A 24,614-nucleotide genomic window follows, 5' to 3' on the forward strand; every position below is an offset into this window, starting at 1 on the left:
GTCAGTTGCAGTCCAGTCAGTACCATCTCAAGACATCCTGCTGTAAGCTTTCAGATCCCACTGGTCCGACCAAACACCGTCATCCGAACCACACCCAACTTGAACCACTCCACGTCTGCGCCACATCGCATCAACAACGGACTAGCTCGTGCTCAACACTCCGCTTCGCTCCCGTTTCTCGTCCGTCCTCCGTCCATCTACCCTGCGCCGCCCGCCGCCCGCCGCCCGCCGCCCGCCGCAACACCGCCAAACCGGGTAAGCGGCCACATCTGCCAACAAACGGCGCCGATCGCCACGCTTGCACATACAACGCACGACGCCGGCGTGGCTGATCCGCCTCTCGCTCGCACGTTCTGCGTACTTCCGGCTTGCTGCACTAGGTACATGTATCCTGTCTTGCTCCAGTCTAGGTAGGTAGGTACATAGGTCTTCCAGGAACACCTAAGTCATCGCGACTATGACGACAACCGCATGGTTCATGCGCCCACCGCTTTGTTAGGTAGCCCGGCGCACGCATGCGAGACCAGCAGCAAGGCCGGCCCCAAACAAGATCGAGTCGAATTTCTCGAACCCAATCTAATCCATTTCGATCCAATGCAATCTGGTGCATGCATCGAAAGCGGCAGCTCGGCCTGATCTTGGCGCTCGGCGTGAGAGCGATCTCGCACGAGGAGAAAAATTGGAGGACAAGGATGTCGAAAGAAACAGGGCAACGGCAACGGACCGAAGGCGTGGTTGCATGCATGCATGGATACGTACAGTACATGAGCTCATAAGTCGAAGACTGGTTCTAGGTAGTGTCCAAGCAACAAACGGACTTGATGGTAGACGTAAACGCGAGAGGCCGCGGGGTAGTTGCCGCATCGAAAAGATTTGGGGAGCTTCTACGTACTGTAGCTGGCTCAGCTCGACTGCCGAAGTGATTGGTGATCGTGTAAGTTGTGTCCGCTTCAGAAAACGGTGTTGCGAGACGAGGTTGGAGGACTCTGATTCGGAGGCTCCAAGGCAAAGGGTCGAGGTGTAGCTGTGTATGGTGAGCAGGGAGGGTGTGGACGGTCGGGGTCGCCGACGACATCAAACAGGGGGTGTGGGGGGGAAACTGAAGTGGATACGCCTGGGAACAAGCAAGGGGTTGTTGCTCTCGCTGTCGAGCAAACCTTTGGGAATCTGTGGAGATGTTTTTACGTGCGGTTCCGTCCGTCTGCTTGATATGCGCTGCGGAGAGAACAATGGGCAGAATGTAGACGCCGGGTAGCGGCGTGGAGAGAACGTCGTTCGGTTGCGCAAAGAGACGGTCCTCGTCCATGACCGTGGCTCCGCTGAGGGTTCTCCCAATTTGAGACATTCTTGAATTGGTTAACCACGCTCTTCTCACACGAGGTCTACACTTCATGAAAGCCCGCCCAGTAATGCATGTGCTCTTCGAATCGTCAAACGCACCTCGTCGAGCCCTTCACGCCCGCAACTCCAGTCCAGGCGTCTTACTGCCACCGCTATACCTCACACACAAATGCCATACATCCAACATATCAACACCTCATCAATGCCGTCCATCGAAGACGGTCGGTGTATCCATGCAGCCCGAAAAACCCACCAAAAATGAGGCCTGGCCGGCGCGGAACGCCGAGGAGCGCGCCGTGCTCCGGCGGCCCAGCCCGCGCCTGCGCTCCGAAACCGAAACCGACCAGAGACCCACGACGATCGAACCGCATCGCCGGAGACAAGCTGGACTGGATTCTCCCTGCAGCCTTAAAAATCCAAGCTCTTTCTCGACGATGGCGGTTGCGGGCTAGAAGCGGCATGGGTGCCAAAAGAGCTTACATCCATGTCCTGCCTACACAGTAAGCAATAGGTTGGCATGGTGTAAGATGACCATTTTCGCGGGGCGCGCTAGAACCAACAAGGTATAACGAGGCGAGCGGGACAAGCCGCATGTGTCGAGAGCTTTTGATTCTCTGGATAGTGGTCGAGATTAGATTGACGCGGAGAAGCCGCTCCCGCTGTAACGCCTCATGGCTGTAGTTGCCGCTTTGACAGGTTATGGGTTTGCGCTACCCTTTCCAACTGCCGATGTCTTTGTATGCGGGTGCAATTGCCATTGCGATAGCAGGCTTAAAACAAAGTTGAGTTTTGGGATGGGCCGGATGTTAGCTCGCGGATGGGCTTGCGTAGATGTGATTGGTAGACTTTTCGAGATTGAATGACGATTCAATTAATCAAGCGTTGCTGTATACGTACAGTGTTTTGTGAGTGTGCTCCGTGCGCCGCGCAGAGAGTACGAACAAGCTCCAAGGCTCCAAATGGCCGAGAGATCCAATATCTACATGCGCGCGCCTGGAAGAAAAGTCGTTGCACGTTGGTGTATCCTCGCGGCTATGACTCTTGATCCAAAAGTGCCAGTCTTCTGTTATACAGGGTGCTGTTGCGACTTCTCAAACTTATCTTGTCTATTCCGCCGTCTGGCGCTGGTTCAACTGCTCACCTTTTTCAATGTTAGCTGCTATCCATGAGTTGAACTCTTTGCGCATCTCGATGGGCAGGACGTGTCCTTGTCCCTTGACGACATGCTTTTCGACTTCCTTTTTCCTCAGGGCCTCCTTGTCTTGACTCTTGCTGTTGTCCTCAGGCACGCCCTCTAATCCGTCAATCAGAACGCCAAAGTGTTCGAAGGGAATTATTTTGTCTTCGGTCCCGTGCAAGACCATGATGCGGTCGTGGCCCACGCGCTCGGCCAACTCCCATAGCTGCGCAGCGCTCTTGTGGTGCCATCCGCACGCAATCATTTGCGCCGTGAAACCGACGACGTTGAAATGGGCAGGATTGCTGCGCTTCTTGATTTCCCCAGCGGCGAAGCGGTCTCCGTTGGTGGGAAAAGGTTTGACGACGGCCTCGGTGGCATCAGGGGCGGCTAGCCAGGCTTGGGTGTACAGATTACCCTTCACATAGGCGATTTGGGCGTCGAGCGAGCGTGGCATTCTGATAAAGGTCACTACGATCCGCGCGCCACCAGACCCGAGCAAGTCTGTATGCAACTCACAGCATGTTGAATCTACTCATAAAATTCTCAATTATGCCTTTGGTACGGAAAATTTGGGAGGCGGTCGAAACGAGGGACAAGGAACAGATGCGGTCGGGGATCATGTAGGCGAGCTCTTGGGCTATCATGCCGCCCATGCTGACACCTACGACATGCAGCTCTCGCTTGCCGGTCCACTTGAGAAAGTCGACGACCTCGAGCACGTCTTTGGCCATTTCAGACGTCGAATATCTCATCAGCGGGCGGTCTGACTCGCCAATGCCGCGGTTGTCAATGATGAGGGACGAGTACTTGTCGGCTTGGACATGGGCAAAGTCTTTGGTCTGGCGCTGCCATGCAGACTTGAGGCCGCCCAGGCCCATGATCCACTGCCGTGGTGGTGTTGTTAGCATGGGGCAGGATTCATTGCGGTGGCGGGCGCGTGTCATCAGTCTTGGGGAAATAGGGTTGCGGAGGAAAGCTTGTCTGCGCGCACGGTGCGACGGTAGTTGATTCGATGATGATTCGATGATGATGATGATGATGATGATGATGATGATGCAGCATGATGAGCAAGGCTGACGAGGGAGATACGAAAAAAAACAAAGCAGACGTACGACAATGTGGCTTGGGCCGTGGCCGTGCAGCTCATAGGCGATGTTAAAAGTGCCGCCGCGCGTGGCAGCGACGGCTACCTTGCCCATTTGCTCTGGCTTGAGGTTCCAAGTGATGTGGGGAAACTCTGGATGGGCTTCGATCTCCCTTGCGGCAAGCGGGCGCGGAGGCGAAGGCTGGGTTAGGGTTGACCTATGCACAAGAAAGTTAGCTTTGCCGGACAGTGCCGCGGGCAGCTTGATGACCCTGGGTGGGTAAGGGAGAGGGACCGACATGGTGTTGAACAATGTGTCAACCGTGCTGGTAGCAGTCCAGACTCGGGAGGGTGACGTGCAGGAGGAGCAGCAGGACTGAATGACGGCATCACACCTGCTGTGACGACCCGGCGGCCACGACATCCCGAGGCAGCAGCTTTCTTTCCCTCGTTGCCGTTGCCGTTGCCGTTGCCGTTGCCATTGCCGGAGGCCGGGGCTTGGTCGTTCCGAGGCAGCGTCACGTGCAGCTTTGTCCAGCGTCGGTCCCCGAATCTTTTCCATGTCGAGGTCGTCGTCGCTCGTGCCTGGGCGCAACTCGGCTCGCCCTGTCTGTGGGTGTTTACAACGGGACCAGGCGGGTGGCTAGTCGGTGGGGAATGGCCGCTGTCATGTCTTGTCCTGTCCTATCCTGTCCCAAAAAGAAAAAAAGAAGCTCTCCACGATTTCTTCGTCGCCGCTGCTGACCAATCGACGATCTGTCGCTCATGCGGCGGTGCCAGCGACTGCACTCGTCTCGACTCCGCTATTCTTTAGCTGCCGCAGCTTGAGCCACACGTTGCTGCTCCTTCAGCTGCCGCGCTGACTTGACTTCTCTCTTCTCCCTCCACCCACCTTGCCATTTTCTTTTCTCTCCTCCTCTCCGACAGTCTTTGACATATCCCTCCTCCTCCTCCTCCTCCTCCTCCTCCTCCTCATCCTCCTCCTCCCGTGAAATGTCCCCCGCCCACCTCGACTCCCGCCAACGCCTCCCGTCCTCGTCCCACGCCAACTGAGCTTACCACCAGACCTCCCGTAACACCTTTCCCAGTCTACGTCACTCGCGCGGCTCGCTCTCACCTCCACCCCCGCGTTCGACCCACGCTGTCACGCGCCAACATCCCGATCTTTTCCCAATCTGTTGTCCTGCGGAACCCCTGCGGAACCTTTTGAAACCCTCGGTCGCTCCGGATCCCTCGACAAAAGCAACAATCCGTCCTGTGTCGCCCTCATCGTCACCGTAGACCGCCATGGACAAGTCTTCCCACGGTTTTCTTCCGCAGCCTCCGCCGCTCATCAATCAGCCGCCGCAGATCTTTGGCAACTACCACCCTGATGGCTCCCCGGTACCACCCCACCTGTCGGGGCCCCTCTTCGACGACTCCATGGCCATGGCCCCCGGCGATGACGGAGACGGTCAGGGCGAACAAAAGCGCCGGCGCATAGCGAGGGTAAGCTGCGCGCAAATGCTTGGGGCTTCTAGCTAACCCACTCCGCCCAGGCTTGCGACATGTGCAGGAAAAAGAAGATCAAATGTGACGGCAAGATGCCCGCATGCTCCCACTGTCAAAACTACAAGACCGAGTGCATCTTTACCCAGGTGGAAAAGAAGCGCAACCCTCCCAAGGGGTAGGCCGCGATTTGCGCTCGTTTTCGTATCAACACATCGAGCTCCTGACTAACGGTGCTGCAGCGCAAAGTACATTGAAGGTCTCGAAAATCGCCTGGGTCGAATGGAAAGTCTCCTCAGACTGTCGGGCCTACTATCCGAAGATGACGATGGGCGCACCGACTTGGGAACCTTGGAGAAGCGTCTTGCGGACAAAAGGGCGGAGAGCAGAAACGGTGCTGGCTCGTCGCGAACGTCGTACGACGGTGGATCCACCCAGGCGCGAGACGCGACTCCGTCGCAAAAAGGCACGCCGCATCAAGCAAACGACGTCCCCAGTCCCAAGAGCATTGTTACATCACCGGCTCCGTCGAGACGAGAAAAGACTCAGGAACCGCAGCCGCCAGCGCCGTCGCAACAGCAAAAGCCCGGGGAGGAGCTGGAATCGTTGTCGGACATGATGTGTTCACTCGTGACCAACAATTGTGGCGAGACACGATACATTGGTACGTCGCACTCACACCCTAGGCCGTTGCTTTGCTGATGGGTCAGGGTCTTCGTCGGGATTTTCCATCTTTTCTCCCAAGGGCATTCAATGGGTCAACGAAAAGACTGGGGACCGGTCATTCCAGGAGATGATTTCAAACGCGTCCATGGATGACAACAAGTGGGTGCATTGGAGGCCTGAAATCTTTAGGGACATCTTCACACGCCGTGTATTCAAGCCTCTGCCTCCCAAAGACGAAGCCTTCTCCCTTATCAAGGACTTTTTTGCCAATTTCAACTGCATGTTCCCCTTGTTCCACGAGCCAACATTTATGCACTTGGTCGACAAGCATTACTCGAGCGATCCTTACGAGGGATCTGGGTGGTGGGCAAGTTTGAACGTGGCTCTGGCCATTGCCCACAGACTTCGCGTCATGAGTAATCTCGTTCCGCAGGAGGAGGACAACAAAGCCTGGGGCTACCTCAAGAACGCGCTGGCGGTGCAGACGGAGTTGACGATTCGAAATACCGATCTACTCAGTGTCCAGGCCCTCCTCGGCATGGCGCTCTTCCTCCAGGGCACTCCCAACCCCCAGCCGTCGTTTTTCCTCGTTGCAGCTGCGCTAAGGCTGGCACACAGCATTGGCCTTCACAAACGGGGCTCCAATTTCAACCTCAACCCATCCGAGATCGAGCAACGGAAGCGCGTCTTTTGGATCGCCTACATGTTAGACCGAGACATTTGCCTTCGCTCGGGACGTCCGCCAATCCAGGATGACGACGACATGAACGTAGAACTGCCAAGCGAAGACCCTCCTGACAACGTTGGGAACATTCCTCTTGCCGATGGCAGAGGCAAAGTCAATCTCTTCCGCCTCATGTGCACCTTCGCCATCATCGAGAGCAAAGTGTACAAACAGCTGTATTCAGTCAAGGCATCGAAACAATCCGATGGAGAGCTCCTGAATACAATTGGTGAACTGGACAGGGAGCTTGAAGAGTGGAAAGACGGAATTCCCATCGATTTCAGACCCGAACACGAAATCAAGGCTTTCCACACTCCGTTGGTCATTCATATCGTCGTTTTGCATTTCGCATATTACAATTGCCTGACGACGATTCACCGCATGTCGGTACATCACGGATACTGGACAAGCAGACTTTCGAATTTTGCCATTCAAGGGTTGAATGCGCGACCGCTCAATCCTCGAGTCTTTTCATCGGCTGCCCTCTGCGTTCAGGCCGCAAGAGCCTCCATCAATCTCATCAAATACATCCCAAGGGGTGACTTTGCCTGTGTGTGGTAAGAATGCCTTGAAATATGCAGCTTCTGACCTCTGTTGACAGGAGAGAGCAGGTTGATCATTTACTATCCGGTGTCATCTTTGGTGACACTGTTCGCCAACATTCTTCAAAACCCCCAAGATACCCGCGCGCGCTCCGACCTGAAACTCATGAATCTCGTCGTCACGTTCCTCTCTGCGCTTGTGACGGATGAAGGCAACGGCAGCACACACCGGATGTTGAGCATCTGCGCAGAATTCGAGCGGATAGCCCGGGTTGTACTGGAAAAGGCTGACAGGGAGTCGACGTCACGACGGAAAAGAAGGCAGCAGGAAGATGAAAGAAGTATTGCCAACGGCGAACAACGCGACACGAGCCCACAAAAAGAACGCCAGCAGCAGCGGACGCCTAAGGAGAAACCCAGGCCCGCATCCCGATCTAATGCGATGGGAGACGGAGACCAAATGCAAATGTCTCCCAGCTCATCTACTGACCAAAAAAGAGGTTATCCGCACTCTCTCACTCCAAAATTTGCTGAACCGGTGAGTATTGTCCTTTGCCAAACGCATTCCCAACTAATCGTTCCAGAACTTTGGATTTTCTCCTTCCATGACGCACGGTTCCCTTCATCAAGGCCCCTGGCTTCCTGACTTTTCAACCTCTCAATATTCCCAACATCCAGGCACCACCGCGCCTCCTCACTCAAGTAATTCGCCCTTCCCCCAAAACCAGCCAGTGCTCGGACCTGGTCCAAGCCCACTCTCAGGTGGTATGGGCCTGGGCGGGGTTTCGGGTGGAGGTCTAGACATGGGATCTTTCCAACAACCGTTTGTGCCCCAAGATCTTTGGCAAATGCCCATGACACTTGAATGGGACTGGGCAGACGTAACCGGTTTTGCTGCAGGCTTCGAAGACGCTGCAATGGCAGGAATTGGCATGAATGGGGTTTTGAACGAAGGACTGATACCGGAGGCCGTTGGACACGCCAACGGGCGCAGTCCACAGCCGAACCACAATGGCCATCACTCACATCATCAAAACCAGCAAAATCATCACGGGAGGCAACGCAGCGAAGGCTGACGAAAACCAATGACGACTGGGTTGTCATAACAAAATAGAGTTTGGGCCCGCAACAACGACGGTGGGGTACGATGGTAGATGCGGAGTTGGTTTTGCTTCCGGTATTTTGGCGTCTTGCTTTTACAACTGCAGTCACACGCACACGTCGCCTGTATGCATGGGTTTGAATCATGACCACCTGGATCTTTCTACCGCGGTATCTACTTGTACAGTAAAACAGTTCGGCACTCAACTACCTTGTACTACAGAGACCAACATTTAACTCTCTCTCTCAATCGGGAAGAATAGGAAACTGCACAACCTCCGTAGTATCAAGTACGAACAGTATTGTGATGCTAATGCCGATAAGGCGAGCATGGGTGTTGTTGCACAAATGAGAGCGGCACGCGGAACAGAACGGACGCACGAGCAGCGGCTTGACTAGGGCTGGCTGGCTGGACATGGCACACATAAGACCGACACGGAGATGAGGTGGACGCTTCTGCCCTTGGCTTGACCGGGTATGAATATCGAGTCTTCGCAAGTGAGGCAACAGAATCTTGAATAGGTCAAATGAAAGCGATGCTAGATATTGCAAGGATGCGTGTCGCGGTTTTGTGTCGAGAATTTTCCCGATCGTTGCCAGCGAATCTTGTCATACATATGATATGGGAGTAGGCAAATGAAGAGACCCGTGCGCGCGTGAAATTACCGCGTACGAGAGTGAAGATAGTCCAGACGTTCGACGTTGGACAGACAGCGGATTGCCGTTTTGGGCTTGTGGTGGGAGTCTGCGATGACGACGTTTCGGGACTAGTGTCTCACGTGATCAAATTCCTGGCTAGGTCCGCCGAAGCAGCCCTTCGCCGACGTTGATGCATCCTCGACCAAAGGACCACCATCGAACCTATCGCCGACGCACGCCAATTCTGCTCAATCGTATGTCTAACTTCCTCGCGATACCGTCCCGCGTCGCTCAAACACCCTGAACCGCCCCCGATCATACGCAACCCTGCTGCCCGCACGACTCCACGCAAGCTTCGACCTACACAACCGGAACCGCTAGCGCTAATACACTCTGTGAACCACGCAGGGCACATCACCGTAGCCATGTCTGCCGCACGCTTCTTCCGCCCTCTTACCCGCGCTGTCCAGCGCCAGGCGTTCGCTGCGCCTGCCAGCGCCCGCACCGGCCTCCGCGTTGCGCCCTTCACGCCCAACATCAACGGCCAGGCCCAGCAGCCTTTTGTCGAACGCACCGTCGCCGAGAAGGCCCAGGTACGGATACTCTCTTCTGCTGCTTCAAGCTGGGGTTTGTGGAAGCGGCAAGGCTTCAGATGAAAAAGAGCGCCAAAGCTCCGGTGCCGGAACGCACGCGGGGTGCTGCTCCACCACCGCAGACAAGACCGCTGCGGGTATTTCAAAGAGATGAGGATTGTTGCTGATGGACTTTTTCGCACAACAGACTGTTCTTTACGCCGGCATGCCCCAGCTCGTCCCCTTCTACTGGGTCAACGAGGCCACCTTCGGCTTCATCATCCTCCCCTCGCTCATCTACGTCTTCTCCAAATACCTGCTGCCCCAGAACGTGCGCCGCATGTGCGCCCGTCTCTTCATCAGCAAGCTCTAAGCGTGAGAATCTCGATTCGACAAGGGGTGGAAGAGAGCAATTTTGCTGTGGGATGAGGGACATTTTTTGAGATTGGTTGCTGCCCGCATAGCGCGCCCGGCGTGTAGATAATTGCATCGACGCTTGCAATTGAGAGGTCTGCATAGCTTTGCGGTTCACCGCGGTGGTGATTCGCTGTATTTATGTTGGATGGACGGGAAACAGTGCTGATTTACTAGGTAACCTTTGCAGCCCCTTGGCGCTTGATCGTGTTCCAGGTCACACCACGGTAAATTAGGGTCATTTGATTCGCTGAGCCTCACGTTGCAGATTCAAAGCGTGCAAATCAAAGATGGCAAGGAGCACTTCTCAGACCTCGTTCGCTCCTTTCTTTTTAGCCAGTCCCCACAACCTAAGCAAGTCAAGCAGATTTCCAAGGCAGAGTCAACACCAACAAACATCTTACTAGTTTCACTCCTTGCCGCCCTTCAATCTTTTGTGTCAGTCTATTACTGTCGACATATCCTCGGCAGGGCCCGGCTAGAAATCCTTCTCCGTGGTAGCAGACGGCATTGGGCCATAGGACTCCAAAGCGACAAATTAGTCCCGACTCCACCAAAGTGCCAAAGTGGGCACAAGCTCTTGAATTCTTATCGATATCACTACGCTTGCCTCCCACGAAATCATCCACAACTTCTTAATAAGATGTACCAGCCGTACCTCAGCTACGAAGCCGTCGCTGCTCCAACACAAAGCTCGCCTACCTGGGCTCCAAATGTCTATCAAAAATGACGCGAGCTCGAAAACGAGCAGTGCTAGGTGCACACGGACTACGGGACTGCCAACTTTTCCTCGCCATGCCTCATTCCGCCGGCCCTCCGTTTAGAGCTTTTGGACAAGCCTCCTATCGAAATCATCAATCACTCGATGCCGGCCAACTCGCCATATCACAAGGATGGCAACACTGCACGTATAAGTCTTAGCCTGCTACGTGTGTTTGCACCAGAACTATGCAAGCGGCCTCTCATGCGGGCGGCAACGAGGCTCTACATCCCAACCGCTTATAACCAACCATTTCACACGCTAAGATGCATCATGTACGAGCGGGCACCGAGCGCCGACGAGCTTACGGCCATGTTCGAATTGGTCGACCCAAAAAGCAGTCTCGGGATCCGCATCCTCACCTGGATACGCGAAGAACGGTGCCAACATGCATTGGGGCGCGAGGAATCGACCTGGATAAAGGACAGGGAAAACTTGGAGCCTGTTGTGGCGCATACAGCCGAGTTTGATCGCACCCAACGTGAGCGGACACAACTCTATGGTGGGTATACAAAAACGTGGTACGAAAAGGTTATTGATTGGATTGACGAAGTGCCGGAAGGAGCGGCGGAGGGTGTGGACTACGGAGTGGATTGACAAAGGCATTTGGGCAGAGCGCCTGCCGCAAGATGCCGTTTGTGTGCATGTATTTGGTGTTGAGAGAGGGCGACGGGGCGGAGAGAAGGACGCGCCGTTTGCCGCGTTTGCACCATTTAGGGTTTGGAAACGCGCCGCAGATCGAGCGAACATGGAAAGCTAGAAATTTTTCTAGCTGGAAAGCTGCCCGTCGTCCAAACAAAATGCAAACATGCCGCATGCGTCGAATGGATCCAGTGATGACTGGAGGAAAGGGGACAGCGCTGACGGGTGGATTTGCGAGGTGGCATGACAAAGAGATGTTGCACCAGACTACAAGCAAGTTTCGATTGCAGATTGTCGAGTCGTTTAGCTGCGAATCTTGCCTTTTGGCTGTGATCTCGACGGGCCTTGAAGGCGCGAGTGGGCTGATAGGGCAGAGGGGATGAAGGAGGAAGAGACGGTCACGGATCGTCGGCCAGGAGGTTGACGTGGTGTGTGGGTGATGTAAAATAATGGGCGAGCGATTGCGTCTGAGCGCCGCGACACTGCTCATCACGACGATTCGCCATTGCAAAACAGCGGTGACGGATGGAGCATGGCTTTGGACTCGTTTTGTGTTCGTATAAGGTCGAGTTTGTGGGTACCATGGTCGGGGATAGACGACGAGGGCGTTGGTTTGGACCTTGGCGTGAGGCGTGAGGCGTGAGGCGTCAGGCAGTCAGGCAGTCAGGCAGTCAGGCAGTCAGGCAGTCAGGCAGTCGGGGTGCCCCGCGACCATCGCTGTAGCTGAAGCTGTGGCTGCTGAGGTAGTTGGTTACCTAGTGGCCCGCGCTCCACCGTGCAGTTGACATCCATCTGCCAGACGTCAACCTCACCTTTTCTCTCTCCGCCTGCCAGTCCCTTGCGTCTGCTGCCAGAAGAGTCCCTCGTCGGTCGGTCGTCTTCTGATCACGGCCTGCAGCTCTCCATATGGCGCGCCTCCGTCTCGGAAATCCCTTGGCCTTCACTCCGCTCCCCGTGATCTTCTGGACATGCCTCATCTACATTGCCATCGCCGCCGGCCTGCTCTACGTCCATCACGTTGTGCCGTCTGCGCCCGCGCGTGAGGCTCCAGTCCCGGGCATCAACCTGACCGAGTCCTGGCGCGACTTGCAGTACCTGTCCAATGGCTTCCATCCGTACAACTCGCGGCGCAACGACCAGGTCCGCAATTGGCTGCTGACCCGCATCGAGGACATCCTCAAACGCAACAATGTTTCCTTTGTCACCGACCAGAGCCGCAATGTCGACGAGGCTCCCGTCGTGCTCTACAACGACATGACTTCCAATGTCACGTTTTCCAGCCGCAACACCAGCATCTACTTTGAGGGGACCAACATCATGGTCTACATCCGGGGCTCCGAAGATATCCCCGGAAACGTCGAGGATTCCAGTACCGGCGGCGTCTTGGTGAATGCCCACTACGACAGCGTCTCGACTGGCTTTGGCGCCACGGATGACGGCGTTGGCGTGATTTCCATTCTGCAGTTGATATCCTACTTTACCACGCCCGGAAACCAGCCCAAACGTGGCGTCGTTGCTCTTCTGAACAACGGAGAGGAAGATTGGCTCAATGGTGCCAAGGCCTTTACGGAGCACCCCTTGTCCTACTTTCCGCACACTTTCCTCAACCTTGAGGGTGCTGGTGCTGGCGGCAGGGCTACCCTCTTCCGCAGCACAGACACCGAAGTGACGCGGTTTTACAAGAAGAGCAAACACCCTTTTGGCTCGGTCATCAGCGCCGACGGCTTCAAGCGGGGTGTCATTCGGAGTGGCACAGACTACTCCGTCTTCACAGAAGACATGGGCCTGCGCGGTCTCGACGTGGCTTTCATGGAGCCACGAGCAAAGTACCACACGGTCGAAGACGGAGCCAGAGACACGTCTCTCGACTCGGTGTGGCATATGCTTTCCGGCGCTCTGGAAACCACCAAGGGCCTGACTTCGTACACGGGCGAAGAATTTGAAGGCGGCCCCGACGGCACCGGAGATGGCAGCGACGGCGTGTGGTTTGATCTCTTTGGCAGCGCGTTTGCAGTCTTCCAGCTTCACACGCTCTTTGCGCTCTCTGTGGCGTTGTTGGTAGTGGCACCTATTGTCCTGATTGGCGTGACTGCTGCTCTCGCTAGGAGCGACAAGTGGTACCTCTTTGCCCGGAAAAAGTACCTGCACTCCTCGGACGACGACGAAGCGTATCCCTTGTATGGATGGCGTGGATTCTTCCGCTTCCCTGTTGCCTTTGTCGTTGCGACAGCTGCCGTTGTTGGCTTGGCTTATCTGGTTACCAAGATCAATCCTGCAATCGCATACAGCAGTCAGTATGCTGTTTGGACGTACGTTTTTCCCTTTTTTCTTTGGACAACTGCTGACCCTCATCATAGTATGATGCTGACTGCGTGGTTTTCCATCGCCTGGTTCATTCTCCGTGGAGGCGCAGCCATGCGTCCCAGCGCCCTGACTCGCGCCTATGGAATTCTCTGGATGTATATTTTGTTTTATGTTCTCCTTGTGGGGGCGACAGTGGCTACCAACAACTACGAAATTGCCGGGGTCTACTTTATTCTCATCTACAGCTTCGCCATCTCCCTTGCTCTACTCATATCGTACCTCGAGCTCTTCATCCTGCCCAAGAAGAAGACGCACGTTCAAATGATTGCAGACTACGGATGCGAAGGCAGCAGCCAAGGTGGAGACAATCGCCGCATGCACACTCCCTCGTCCAGCAGACCCCTGACAGCCGCCACGGCGGTGACAGACCACCCTTCTCAACACAAAGGTCGCGAGGACCGACGCAACAGTGGCGATGACGAGGCCACTGAGGCAACTTCTCTCCTCCGTGGGGATCGACAGACCACGTTCGCCAGGGGCTACGGAAGTCGACATGGCTCGCGACGTGCTTCCATCGACGCCCGCTCTGCCCTGTCTATCCCCACGAGCCGCATGGGCAACGGCGGTCATTCCAATGGAAGCATACCAGCACCTGCATTCCCTCGCGAGCAGTCGTGGAGCGGCTATCTGCCACGCTGGACGTGGCTGCTACAGCTGCTCATCCTCGGACCCATCAACATCATCCTCGTAGGCCAGCTCGGACTCTTGCAGACGTCGGCCTTGCACCAGACCATGGCCGACGGGTCATCGGCTCTGCTCGTGTATCTCATGATTGCAGTATTTTCGGCCTTGTTGCTTTTGCCAATCCTTCCCTTCCTGCACCGCTTCACTGCTCACATTCCAGCATTTCTCTTTGTTGTTTGCATCGCAAGTTTGCTGTACAACCTTTTGGCATTCCCATTCAGCCTCAACAACCGGCTAAAGGTCTACTTTATCCAGCGCGTCGACCTCGATTCAGGCCGGAACGAAGTATCTCTGACAGGCCTAGACAAATACGTCCAACAGGTCGTCAAGCAGCTGCCGAGCACTTCGGGCCAGGAGGTCAAGTGCGGACCGCCCGACGCAGCGAACAGAGCCGGATTGGTCAAGTGTGCATGGCAAGGTCTGATGCCAGAAGTCGTGCCGCGAAAGGCCAACTATACGACCGGAGCCAAAGGCGTGGTGACGCGTCCTTCCAACGACCTGAAGTTCCTCAGCACGTGGGTGCACGTCAACGCCTCGCGCGACGACCCGGCCAACACGGCCGCCACGATTTCCATCTCAGGCCTCAACACGCGCAGCTGCCGGCTCTTCTTCGATAGCGCGCCTGCCACATCTCTTTCCGCCCGCGGCGCCAGCACCAGCGGCCGCTTCGACCACGTAGACAAGGACGCTGGCGGTACCAAAGAGGCGCGGTTGTGGAGTCGCGAGTGGGACAGGGAATGGATCGTTGATGTTGAGTGGGATGTCAAAGATGGCGACGAGAATGACGACGGCGAAGGCGAGCGCTGCAAGGGTCGGAGGTGTCCTGGGAGAGGTCGCAGTGGACGGCATCGGTGGCCGCAGGACGTTGTGGCTGGCTCGTTCTCTGGACATGCGGGGGAGCTGTTGTTGGCCAAGAGGAGTTTTGGTTCGGGCAAGGAGGATGAAGACGACAGATTTGCTCCGTCCAACGGCCTTGACGGCCGCGCTGTGTGCATCTGGAGCGATGCCAACACGCCTGGTACTATTCCCGCCCTGGACGAAGTGCGCGCCATGGCACCGACCTGGGCAATTGTGAGCAAGCTTGCCGACGGTTTGGTCGAGGGGTCGAAGCGCTTTGTCGTTTAGGTGGGCTCGCGCATGTTGGAGAGAGACACTGCTGTTGGGGTTAGCCGCACTCGCTCATGGAATAAAGAGTGAATGGACCAAAGCCTGGATGGATATGAAAGCCACGCACGTACGCACGCACGAACGAACGAACGCACGCATCACATGTCATTTACGACTGCTGATGGAAGGGACGACGGCGGTAACGAGACAAACAATGAGATGATTGCAGGACTGACGGACAGGAAGAAGCACGTCAAGTCAACAACAGAATGAACAATGACAGACTGAACGAATACCGACGACGACGACGCTATATGTATCTTTGTATGTATCCATGTACGCTCTGTTGCTTGTATGTATCAACATCAGTTTTCTGCGGTTCCCTTTTCCTCGACACTGTTGACTGGATCTTGAGCCTTGCCATCTTTTAGCCTTTAATTGTCATCGTGGGTACATGTAGTAGTATCCCTGTCTTTGTTTCATCAAAATGCTTGTTCTCGACACGGTAGGTAGGTAGGTACTCCTTCAAGCGACCAGACATTGCCTTCATTCAGTGCGGAAATGCGCGACTAAGTAAAATATGGGTGGACTGATATATTCTTTCTCCCCTCCCCCCAACCCCCTCCTTCCCATGCGATAGAATCACCCACTTACAGAACCACTCCCGCGCCGCCGCCAACTAAAAGCCCCGTCAGTCCCTAGTAGGACACCTAAATAGTTGCCCAGGTGCATACCCAACCTCGTGGCGGCCGGCTAGTTAGTGACGTCAAGTCCCCCGGCGCTCCCGTCCCGTCGCGGTCAAATGTGTGGAGCCGCCGCAAAGCAACGCTTCCTGCTACCAAACTGAGGTACGTACCTACGTAGCGTATGCGGGGCGGCGTTTTGGCGACTGCCGAACCACCAGACGGTATGTGGCTCACTCACATCAGCTGGCTCCACCTTGGCCGCGCCCGGCGCCGTTGACAGAGTGACGTACATATGTGTATATTTATATATATATACATGTGCCGGGAGCTACATACGCACTTAGGCTGCCGCAGAGGTGCATGGATGACGGTCTGGGTGGCAGGCTGGCACCGAGTGGCGTGACAGCTGCATAATAAGCTAGGTATAGTAAGTAAGCAAGCTGCTGCTTGTGCCTGTCACCATGATGGTGGTGGTGCTTGGGTCATCCGCCGAGGCTGTGTCTCGGTGCTGGTGTCTGTCAGACTGTCGGCCCTGCGTCGACGAGGAGAACGGGGAAGAGAATGCGCGAGGTAGGAGGGGGGGGGGGGGGGCATGGTGTACCCAGCGCAAAGAACTGTTCCCTGAAACACCCTTCCCCCTTTGGAGCGAAAGACTTCACCTGCAGAGTGCAGCCAGAATGGAAGAAGCAATGGAAAATTGCTATGAATGTAGTCGCCTACCCATCTGACCCGTCCTATCATCCCGTCGAGGAACAATAGGTCGCAAAGAAAAAGGATAGCGTGTAGGGAAAAAACGAAGCGACCCAGAAGCCCGAACCAGAACCCATCCCAAACCATACCGTCTTGTCGTTTCGCCGTTGGTGAAAGCAATGAAAAAAAAAAAAAAAAAAAAAACCCCCCACTGAATGCTCCGCGTACCTGCCTGCGTCCCGTGTAAATGGAAACGGCATATCCAATGCAGAGAGAAAGATACTCCTACCGGTACCTGCCCATCATCGCCCAGCGTACCAACAAGGCGCTGTGTAGACTTTGCGCTGTAAAGTCGCCATATATTCGAAATCGAAACGTGTCCATCAATCAATCCGTCCGTCAGCAGTCCTTTCCATCGAACCGATGCTGCCTGCCTTCATGCCGTACATATAGACACACGAAAGTGCGGTTCGTGCGTCGTCGCGAGCGATGCTGAACATGCCCCAAGTCCGCCCAAAATGCCAGTGGGATCAAGTCGAATCCAATCAGTCCGGTCCGTATTCACAAGGTCAATTCACATGACGACGCAACCACCGGGGCCGCTGCGCGCTCTCCTCCGACGCCCTTGGCCGACGCCAACGAGGAGGCCACCGCCCTCTTCCTCGTCAGCATGCAGCGCCTGAGCTTCGCGCGCGCGCCGCCTGCGCCGGCGGTTTCCCGCTCCGCCAACACCCGCCTCTTCGTTCATCATCATCCAGTCGGCCCACTTGCGCTCCAGACGCGCCGCCGATGCGAATTCGCCGCGCAACACGCGCTTGGTATGCTCCTCGACAGTCGGCTGCCAATTGTAAAAACACTTGAGCTGGATTATTTCGCGGGGGTAGGCAGGCGCTGCCTGGGTCGTCGAGTCAGCGTTGGTGGAGCGCGGTGGCGTCGTAATTTCGGCGTTGCGCGAGAGCACTTCGCGTACTCCAGTCCATGTCACGTTGGCGCAGTCGTATGCGACGATGCGAAGACCGATGCAGGGTCTTTCGGACCCGCTCAGCGGTCGTGCAACGCGGTTCCGAGCGCGCATCATGGAGGCGGCTTCGGCGAGCACAAGATCCGAGATGCGCGTGTTGTCCATGTCGAGGGTCTCGAGCTTTGTGCAGGACTTGAGGACAGGGAGCATGCCAGCGTCCCCAAGAAGCTCGCAGTAGGAAATGCTTAGGTGTGACAGGTGCGCCTTGCACGGAGAAGTGGAGAGAGTTTGAAGGGTGACGTTGGTCAGCTCGTCGAGCTCTTCCAGGTCAAGGTGGGTCAGGCTTGGAAGAGTCGGGAGGAGAGCCTGCAGGGCACCATCGGTCAAGACGGCGCATTTGGAAAGCTGCAGGCCCTCGAGGTATGGGATGTTGTAAGCCAAGTTCTTGATGCCAGCGTCCGTCAGGCCACGGCATCGCGTGAGATCGAGATGCTTGAGCTTCCGGGGAGGTACCATGGCGCGGCCGGTCAAGACGTCCACTTCGCAGTCAACACCCTCGACGAGGGCGCACAGAGACTCGTCGTTGACGCTGTCGCAATTCATGAGAATCAGCCGCTCCAGCGTGTTTCTCGTGAAGAGTTCATTCATGAATTCGACGTCATCCCAGCCCCGCACTTCTCCAGCGCGGAGGTCTCTGAGATTTGGACATCCCTCAACAACCTTGCGAAGACCCCGGGTGTCAACGTTATTGCACCAAGATACGTTGAGGTGTTCGAGCTTGGGACAGTGGGCAGCGATGATTTTCATGGCGGAATTCGTGGCGCCCGCGAGCCCGGAAAGATTGATATGCACGAGACGGTTGTTTTGTAACAAGAAGCAGTGGATGGAGCTGCGATCGATGCGGCAACCTTCGAGAGAGAAGTTTTGCAAGTTGCGGCATGCTTCCGACAGGCCGTCTTGTGCCCATCGGTCTCGCAATTGTACGCAGCCGCGGAGGTTGAGGTCCCGAACGAATGGTCCAGCGGTTGTAATGATGTTTACGAGAGCGTCGGCGGGAATGTCGCGATAGAATTCAGAGGTGTCCAGCCTGGCCCAAAGCTGCCCATCAAAACACATTTCGAGCCATTTTCTGGAAACGGACGAAGCGCAGACGATTTCTTTGGGCCTAAGGTAACTGAGAATCTCAATGCGGAGCTCCTGGGGCATGTCGGCCCAAAAGTTGAAGTTGGGACGCCTTTGGTGCGTTTTCATCTGCTTGGCTGGCCTTGAAAAATAGTCCTCGTCGACTCCTGGTAAGGCGCCCGCCCTCGAGGCAGGCCGAAGATCAGGGGGCAGAGCGACCGACGAGGGACTGTTTGGAGCATCGACGAATCGTATGCGGACCTTGTCAAAGGCATGAGCATCGGGGCTGGGAGTGCTCGAGGCAGAGGTCGGGGCGGTCGAGTAGCCGTTTGACAGCTCAGAGGACCACGAGCTGCCGTAAGAATGACCGTAAGAGCCCACAGAGGACAGAGAAACGCAAGACATGGAGGCCTTTCCGCCGCGGTATCCTGACGAAGATGTTCTGCCCATTCTCGCAAGAGTGGGCGAAGAACCCATGCGCTGCAAGCCTTGGAGGATCCTGTGACGGCCCTTTAGCTTGGGGCCGTCGATGGGTATGGCATCGCTCGGAGAGTGTGCGGGGGGCGCGGGAGCGATTTCGCCAGCGGTTTGGACGACGGCGTCGATGGACGTGGGCTGGTCCATTGGCGGCGGGCTAGACGATGGGGTTGGTATGACGGGTGGTGTGGTTTGGGGAGCTGCAAGCAGCGGGCGGGTTATGAAGCGAGAGACGTTCGGAGACAAGCGCGAGGAGAGAGGGCGATGCGGCGCCGACTGGTTGGTGGGACAGAAGCAGGACAACCAGGCAGCGGAGGTTGGAGTTGGAGCCGCAGAGGCATGAATCAGCGGCAGCGAGGCTTGGAGAGGAGAAGGAGGTGGAGGGATGGATGGATGGATGGATGCAGCGAAGCGGGGTGGGTGTTGGGATGCAGTGAGTAGCAAACCGTCTGGGCCTGGTAGGTAGGTAGGTAGGTAGGTAGGTAGGTAGGTACATGTAAGGTAGGTACTGAAGGTAACATAGACAAGGTAGACTGCGTCGTCAGCCCAAGGCACAACCTTAGCGCACGCAGCTGCCCACTGCCTTGCTAACAGTTTGTGTGAGACAATGGGTCCTTATGGGAGAGAGAAAGAGAGAGAGAGAGAGAGAGAGAGAGAGAGAGAGAGAGAGAGAGAGAGAGAGAGAGTCTCTGGTGTCTACGGCAATGTCCACTTACTTTCCTTATCGCAAACTATCACGTTATCTTCCCCAGGAATTCATCCCACACGCCACACGCCACACGCCACACGCCACGTGCCCCTCGCCCTGGGCAAGCAGAGGTAAGGTAAGATGGTGGATCATGAGCTGCCGTCACGCTTCAATCCATCATCTGCTCCAAAAGTGCAAGAGGAACGCTCCAAAGGCTCGCGCCGCGCACCCGTCGTGGCGCTTCTGGCCGTGCCGTTTTGGGTTCCGTTGCTAAGGTGGATGGATGGATCCTCGAGCCGCCATGCAGGGTCCCTTTGCTCCGGTCTGTTCTTTGGACCATAAGGTTACCAAGTAATTTGCACACGCTGCACTGTGTTGCCTCACCGCATCGGCTATATCCGTTCCATGGCAAACATGCATTTCGTCCTGTTGCGCAATCCTTATCGTGCCTGTCCTCATCGCTCTACTGGTCTACCAACTCAACTTGCCTTACTCATGTGTTCACCGAACTCTAAGTACCTGTGGCCCTGAATCCTGTTCATGCATACATACGGTTATCTGTTTCAGCATAGCCCACCCGTCAGCTGCGTCTGGGAACATCATGTCCGTGTGGCTATTCTTGTACAGTAGATAAGACCCTGAACAAAGAATTCTCCAGCGAACCATCTTTTTTCGACCAGGCGCATGACGGCTTTGCTTCCAACGAAACCGACGAAAAGAAGATTCTCATGTCCCAGTGTCCTCAAACACCAAGCACGCGCTTCTTACTGGTCGGGGCAGAGAGCACTGCCCCAAATCCCTTGCTACCTCCTCCCTCCTCCCAAAAGCTTGCCCAATCCTCCCGCCTTTGCCACCTTGAGCACATCCCGAAACGTCAAGCTGACTCTCGTTTCTCGTTCATTGCGCCCTCCAGCCACCGCGTATTTTTCCCGAGCTTCTTGCCCCAGCGAATGCCAATTCGCAACCGTCTCAGGCCCCAGATCCTCGTCCACTGGCACATCGGGTATTCCATGCAGCGTTGTTGTGTATGCCGTCCGCACCGTCACCAATAATGACCGCGGAGCGCACACTATCCTGTGTGTACGCTGTTGCTCGTCTGAACCTAACGCCTCGACTGCGTCTTTCTCGCTGTCCATGTGTAATTGGTCGCGCCGCTTCGGCGTCACTTCCAACACCACTGTGCCGCCGAGGCTGACGGTTGCAACGACGGGCGCGTAGGCAGCTCCGTCTTCGTGTGGCATGATGCCTTCGCCGCGCCGATACTCGTTGACGAGGCAGTGGTTCGGGCCTTGATGCGGCGTCTGCGAAAAGATGCCGAGCTGCTCGAAGCGCGCGAGAAGCGGCGCCGGGCTGGTAGTCAGATAGTTGGGGAGCGGCGCGGCGAGCAGTGCATTGGATGCCGTCAGGGTGGACGGATGGGCTTGGAGTCGGCGGTGCGAGAGGACTGTCCAGCGGTTTGGCGGCAGCTGTTGGGGTTAACAGTGTTGGATTGAAGCGCCGTGGAGCGTTACCTTGGCCAGGATTTGCTCCTCTTCGAATGCCGTGATGAAGTCGGGGATGTAGTACATGGCGTCTGGCAGATGCCGGATGCGCCACGCTTCCAGACCCTCGCTGCTGAGGTTGTCAGCCATGTTGATGGTGGGTGATGTTTGAAGATCTCGTGCGTGAGACCCGTAAATCCAAGTCGAGCCCGGGCTATCGAGCAGCACTTGATTCGGAGCAACAAAGCATTTGACGGGCCAGAAGTTGATGCATCTTGCAAGCGAACGCAAACAAGCAGAGAGAAAGCTGCAAGAAGAAGCCGGGGAATGCCCTGCGATCCGCTGGTGTTGAGCTTGACATGGAAGCTATGACCACCCCGCCCTCTTCCGTTCCCACGACGTCAGCCCCACCTCTCTTAACCCAAATCTCGCACATCACCATCCACTCCTCCAGCCTCGTCCTCTCCACCAGCACTCAAGACACCATGGCACCCAGAGGCAAGCAAGCTGGCGGAAAAGGCAGCAAAGACGCCGGCGGCGACAAAGGCGGCGGCAAGCTTAAGCCTGCGACCAGCATCAACGTGCGCCACATTCTCTGCGAAAAACACAGCAAGAAGGAGGAGGCACTGGAGAAGCTGCGCAACGGCGCCAAATTTGACGAAGTGGCGAGGGAGATGTCGGAGGATAAGGCGCGACAAGGTGCGTGCATTGCCCTCTTTCTGGAGCCCGCACGCGCTGTGGTCGTCAACCAGTCTTGCCGGTGTCGTTGGTGGAAGAATGGTGCTGACAGGCCGTTTTTACAGGCGGATCTTTGGGCTGGAAGACGCGCGGAAGCTTGCTCCCCGAATTCGAAAAGGCCGCATATGAGCTGGAGCCGAGCACGACGGCCAATCCCAAGTACGCCGAGGTCAAGACCAGCGAAGGTTACCATATTGTCATGGTCGAGGGCAGGAAGTGAGGAGGTGCGTGAGGATTCTCAATCACAAAGCAATTGAACCGCATAATACCCTCATGAAAACCAGACATTCCCATGCGCCATCATCATTTCGGCTTGTTTCGTTCTTCTCGACGCCCCCGTCACAACGTCAGCTGGTCGGTATGGTCTTGATCCTCGGTTCTACTTTGATTGAGGATCTCAGCCTGATGGCGTCTTCTACCTACATCTTGACCTACTTCTTCTACCTACGTCTTCTACCTACGTCTTGTTACTTATCCCTTCCCTTAAGATTTGAAGATGGCTTCACGCACCCTCCATTTTCTTAACTCATCACAAGTGATAATTCTTTACGCAATGCGAGTTGCACGCGCAAACCCAACACAATGTGAAATGTTAGAATCCATCCCGGCAGACGTCTTCCTTCGGATGAACGGCGTCCGATTGGAAGTGGCAGAGCCATCACGACCGGGCGAGGACTACAGTACCCGCTGACGACAGCTCACGTCGGGACCGCCAGCAATCGCATGACGGGTGGAGGAGCTAGGTAGCTGCGTTCTACCAGTCGGTCGCGAAGACGATCCAGCCCAAACTAGCGTCAGAAGGTCAACAAGATCAAGACTGCGAGCTGCACTCGGACGCGACAAAGCTACGACCCCCAGGGTTCGCTCCGCTCTCAACATTGAGAACGGCGGAATCAGACCATACCTCGACTGGGAAGCGCAGCAGCGAAGCATGGTTAAGACACTTGTTTCCTTCCTTCCAACCCCCATGAGCGCGTCGACCAAAATTCGTTGGGTTCCTCGTGGAGGGTTCGCGCCACATGGCATAAGGGGAAAAGGCTCAGCGTGAGAGTCACTCACCCGCACTTCAACCATTGGCGTTGAGGCATGACGGCGGAAATTCTTCCTCGAAACAAGGGCGGCGGGGTGAGGCTCACCCATTCGTTGAAGAGTTTGATTGATCGTCGCAAGTCTGCTTGGGTAATCCAGGCTGCGCGTTTGGCCTCTCTTGTCGAAGAATGCCTTGGAATCGGCGGTGCATCACGAGACAGTGGCGACGAAGACCGAGCGCGCCAAAAATGGTCGTTCAGAGAGTGTGAGGCTTCGTCTACTCTGTTTGACGCCGCAATAGAATTATCCTTCGGGATGGCTGAGGGCACATGGGATCACCGACAAACAGCCGTCCGGAAACGCGCGAGAGAGTTCAGAAAAGCGTCGTTTCATTTCGACTAGCGGTCCTTCAGTTGGTCGGTAACTTGGTTCAGTCGACAACATGTATCTGATGATATTTTGGCAAATTCATCCAGTCGGACAATTAGCTCCGATACGCTTTAAAAACAGAAGAGTCTCACGGTCGGCAGTTCCATTCAGTGTGATGAGATCTGAGACCAGAGAAACCCACAACGTCGCAGCGCTCTTCTCGCCCTCCGACTCGCGCGGGACGGGTAGATCTTGGAAAAACCTCCAAGCGAGGAGATGGACAGTCGCCTGAAGTAGTTTACCATAGCAAACTATGGAAAGATTTAAGCTTACCAAATACAAAGTGACGCGACTTGTGGTGATACGTCAACGGCATCGTCTCGGCGTTTGTCATGGATGCGACTTCTCTCAGCTCGTTGCCAACCTGTTTGTGCACCACAGCAGTACAAAGCTGTGGTGCGCATCTGCGACAAAGATCTCAACAATCGAGCGGGTAGCTTCCTTCCGGGCCTTGAGAATCGCGCGTGATGAAGCGCCCGGTTTTGCGATGGAAAGTTCGGCGACATTGGCGACGCAGAGAGCGACGCAATGGGCCTGCAACTGTACGCAACATTCGCAAAAAAGAATCGAACGACTGCAGCTTTCAATGAGCAGATTTTGAGACCGAGGTCAGGAAGGTCAGGTAGAGTAGCGATGTGCTGGTGAATCGAAGGCGTCGGTGTAGAAGCCTGGAAGGTGATCAAGACGTTGGGGATGTCGACCGCAGGCGACTTCTTTGCCGATGCTTTGCAAAAAAGGGTGACAAGACCGCCGCTAGTCCCCGTCTCCCATCTTTCACTAGCGGGCTTCGGAAGAGACTTCAACTGTTCGCGTTGCGCTTGAAGCTGAGACCTGGGGTTGGTAAACAAAAACCGAAAGACACATTGGCATGTACATCACTTAAGCCTGTACAGTACAACGATGACCGCTGAACTATCAACCACTTCCAGTCGTGCTCATCAAGATGCATTGGAATCGTTCTAACCGAAAGACTACTAATTCGATCAGATGCAGCTATGCGCCGGA

General features: G+C 55.6%; 8 protein-coding genes across 8 annotated transcripts; 4 read left to right on the forward strand and 4 right to left on the reverse strand.

Moving 5' to 3' along the window:
* Nucleotides 1-2,447: 2,447 nt before the first annotated feature.
* Nucleotides 2,448-3,906, reverse strand: IWZ02DRAFT_469987 (alpha/beta hydrolase-like protein; the record flags this gene model as incomplete). The annotated part of the gene is made up of 4 exons (XM_066768761.1): nucleotides 2,448-2,976; nucleotides 3,038-3,405; nucleotides 3,634-3,778; nucleotides 3,824-3,906. 4 exons carry the CDS (start codon nucleotides 3,904-3,906, stop codon nucleotides 2,448-2,450), a joined length of 1,125 nt encoding a protein of 374 aa, XP_066622628.1.
* Nucleotides 3,907-4,892: 986 nt separating this feature from the next.
* IWZ02DRAFT_433679 (fungal-specific transcription factor domain-containing protein) lies at nucleotides 4,893-8,101 on the forward strand (the record flags this gene model as incomplete). The annotated part of the gene is made up of 6 exons (XM_066766312.1): nucleotides 4,893-5,093; nucleotides 5,144-5,271; nucleotides 5,336-5,757; nucleotides 5,780-7,040; nucleotides 7,095-7,563; nucleotides 7,610-8,101. 6 exons carry the CDS (start codon nucleotides 4,893-4,895, stop codon nucleotides 8,099-8,101), a joined length of 2,973 nt encoding a protein of 990 aa, XP_066622629.1.
* Nucleotides 8,102-9,190: 1,089 nt separating this feature from the next.
* On the forward strand, nucleotides 9,191-9,710 carry IWZ02DRAFT_491124 (fungal ATP synthase protein 8-domain-containing protein; the record flags this gene model as incomplete). Its single annotated transcript, XM_066769717.1, has 2 exons — nucleotides 9,191-9,358; nucleotides 9,546-9,710. 2 exons carry the CDS (start codon nucleotides 9,191-9,193, stop codon nucleotides 9,708-9,710), a joined length of 333 nt encoding a protein of 110 aa, XP_066622630.1.
* Nucleotides 9,711-11,012: 1,302 nt separating this feature from the next.
* Nucleotides 11,013-11,933, reverse strand: IWZ02DRAFT_284511 (uncharacterized protein). The gene has a single exon (XM_066763687.1). It carries the CDS (start codon nucleotides 11,641-11,643, stop codon nucleotides 11,044-11,046), a length of 600 nt encoding a protein of 199 aa, XP_066622631.1. The 5' UTR covers nucleotides 11,644-11,933; the 3' UTR covers nucleotides 11,013-11,043.
* Nucleotides 11,934-12,059: 126 nt separating this feature from the next.
* On the forward strand, nucleotides 12,060-15,326 carry IWZ02DRAFT_469989 (putative zinc metalloprotease; the record flags this gene model as incomplete). Its single annotated transcript, XM_066768762.1, has 2 exons — nucleotides 12,060-13,462; nucleotides 13,511-15,326. The coding sequence occupies 2 exons, from the start codon at nucleotides 12,060-12,062 to the stop codon at nucleotides 15,324-15,326; spliced, it is 3,219 nt and encodes a 1,072-aa protein (XP_066622632.1).
* Nucleotides 15,327-17,044: 1,718 nt separating this feature from the next.
* IWZ02DRAFT_284517 (F-box/LRR repeat-containing protein 2) lies at nucleotides 17,045-19,489 on the reverse strand. Its single transcript, XM_066763688.1, has one exon. It carries the CDS (start codon nucleotides 19,389-19,391, stop codon nucleotides 17,259-17,261), a length of 2,133 nt encoding a protein of 710 aa, XP_066622633.1. The 5' UTR covers nucleotides 19,392-19,489; the 3' UTR covers nucleotides 17,045-17,258.
* A 1,074-nt stretch (nucleotides 19,490-20,563) lies between these two features.
* On the reverse strand, nucleotides 20,564-21,667 carry IWZ02DRAFT_284545 (uncharacterized protein). The gene is made up of 2 exons (XM_066763689.1): nucleotides 21,444-21,667; nucleotides 20,564-21,398 (listed from the first exon to the last, which is right to left on the reverse strand). Exons 1-2 carry the CDS (start codon nucleotides 21,561-21,563, stop codon nucleotides 20,736-20,738), a joined length of 783 nt encoding a protein of 260 aa, XP_066622634.1. The 5' UTR covers nucleotides 21,564-21,667; the 3' UTR covers nucleotides 20,564-20,735.
* Nucleotides 21,668-21,898: 231 nt separating this feature from the next.
* IWZ02DRAFT_433685 (peptidyl-prolyl cis-trans isomerase pin4) lies at nucleotides 21,899-22,371 on the forward strand (the record flags this gene model as incomplete). Its single annotated transcript, XM_066766313.1, has 2 exons — nucleotides 21,899-22,112; nucleotides 22,217-22,371. The coding sequence occupies 2 exons, from the start codon at nucleotides 21,899-21,901 to the stop codon at nucleotides 22,369-22,371; spliced, it is 369 nt and encodes a 122-aa protein (XP_066622635.1).
* Nucleotides 22,372-24,614: the final 2,243 nt, after the last annotated feature.

The sequence above is a fragment of the Phyllosticta citriasiana genome (assembly GCF_038021145.1).
Source record: "Phyllosticta citriasiana strain CBS 120426 chromosome Unknown IWZ02scaffold_7, whole genome shotgun sequence".
In the NCBI taxonomy this organism is placed as follows: domain Eukaryota; kingdom Fungi; phylum Ascomycota; class Dothideomycetes; order Botryosphaeriales; family Phyllostictaceae; genus Phyllosticta; species Phyllosticta citriasiana.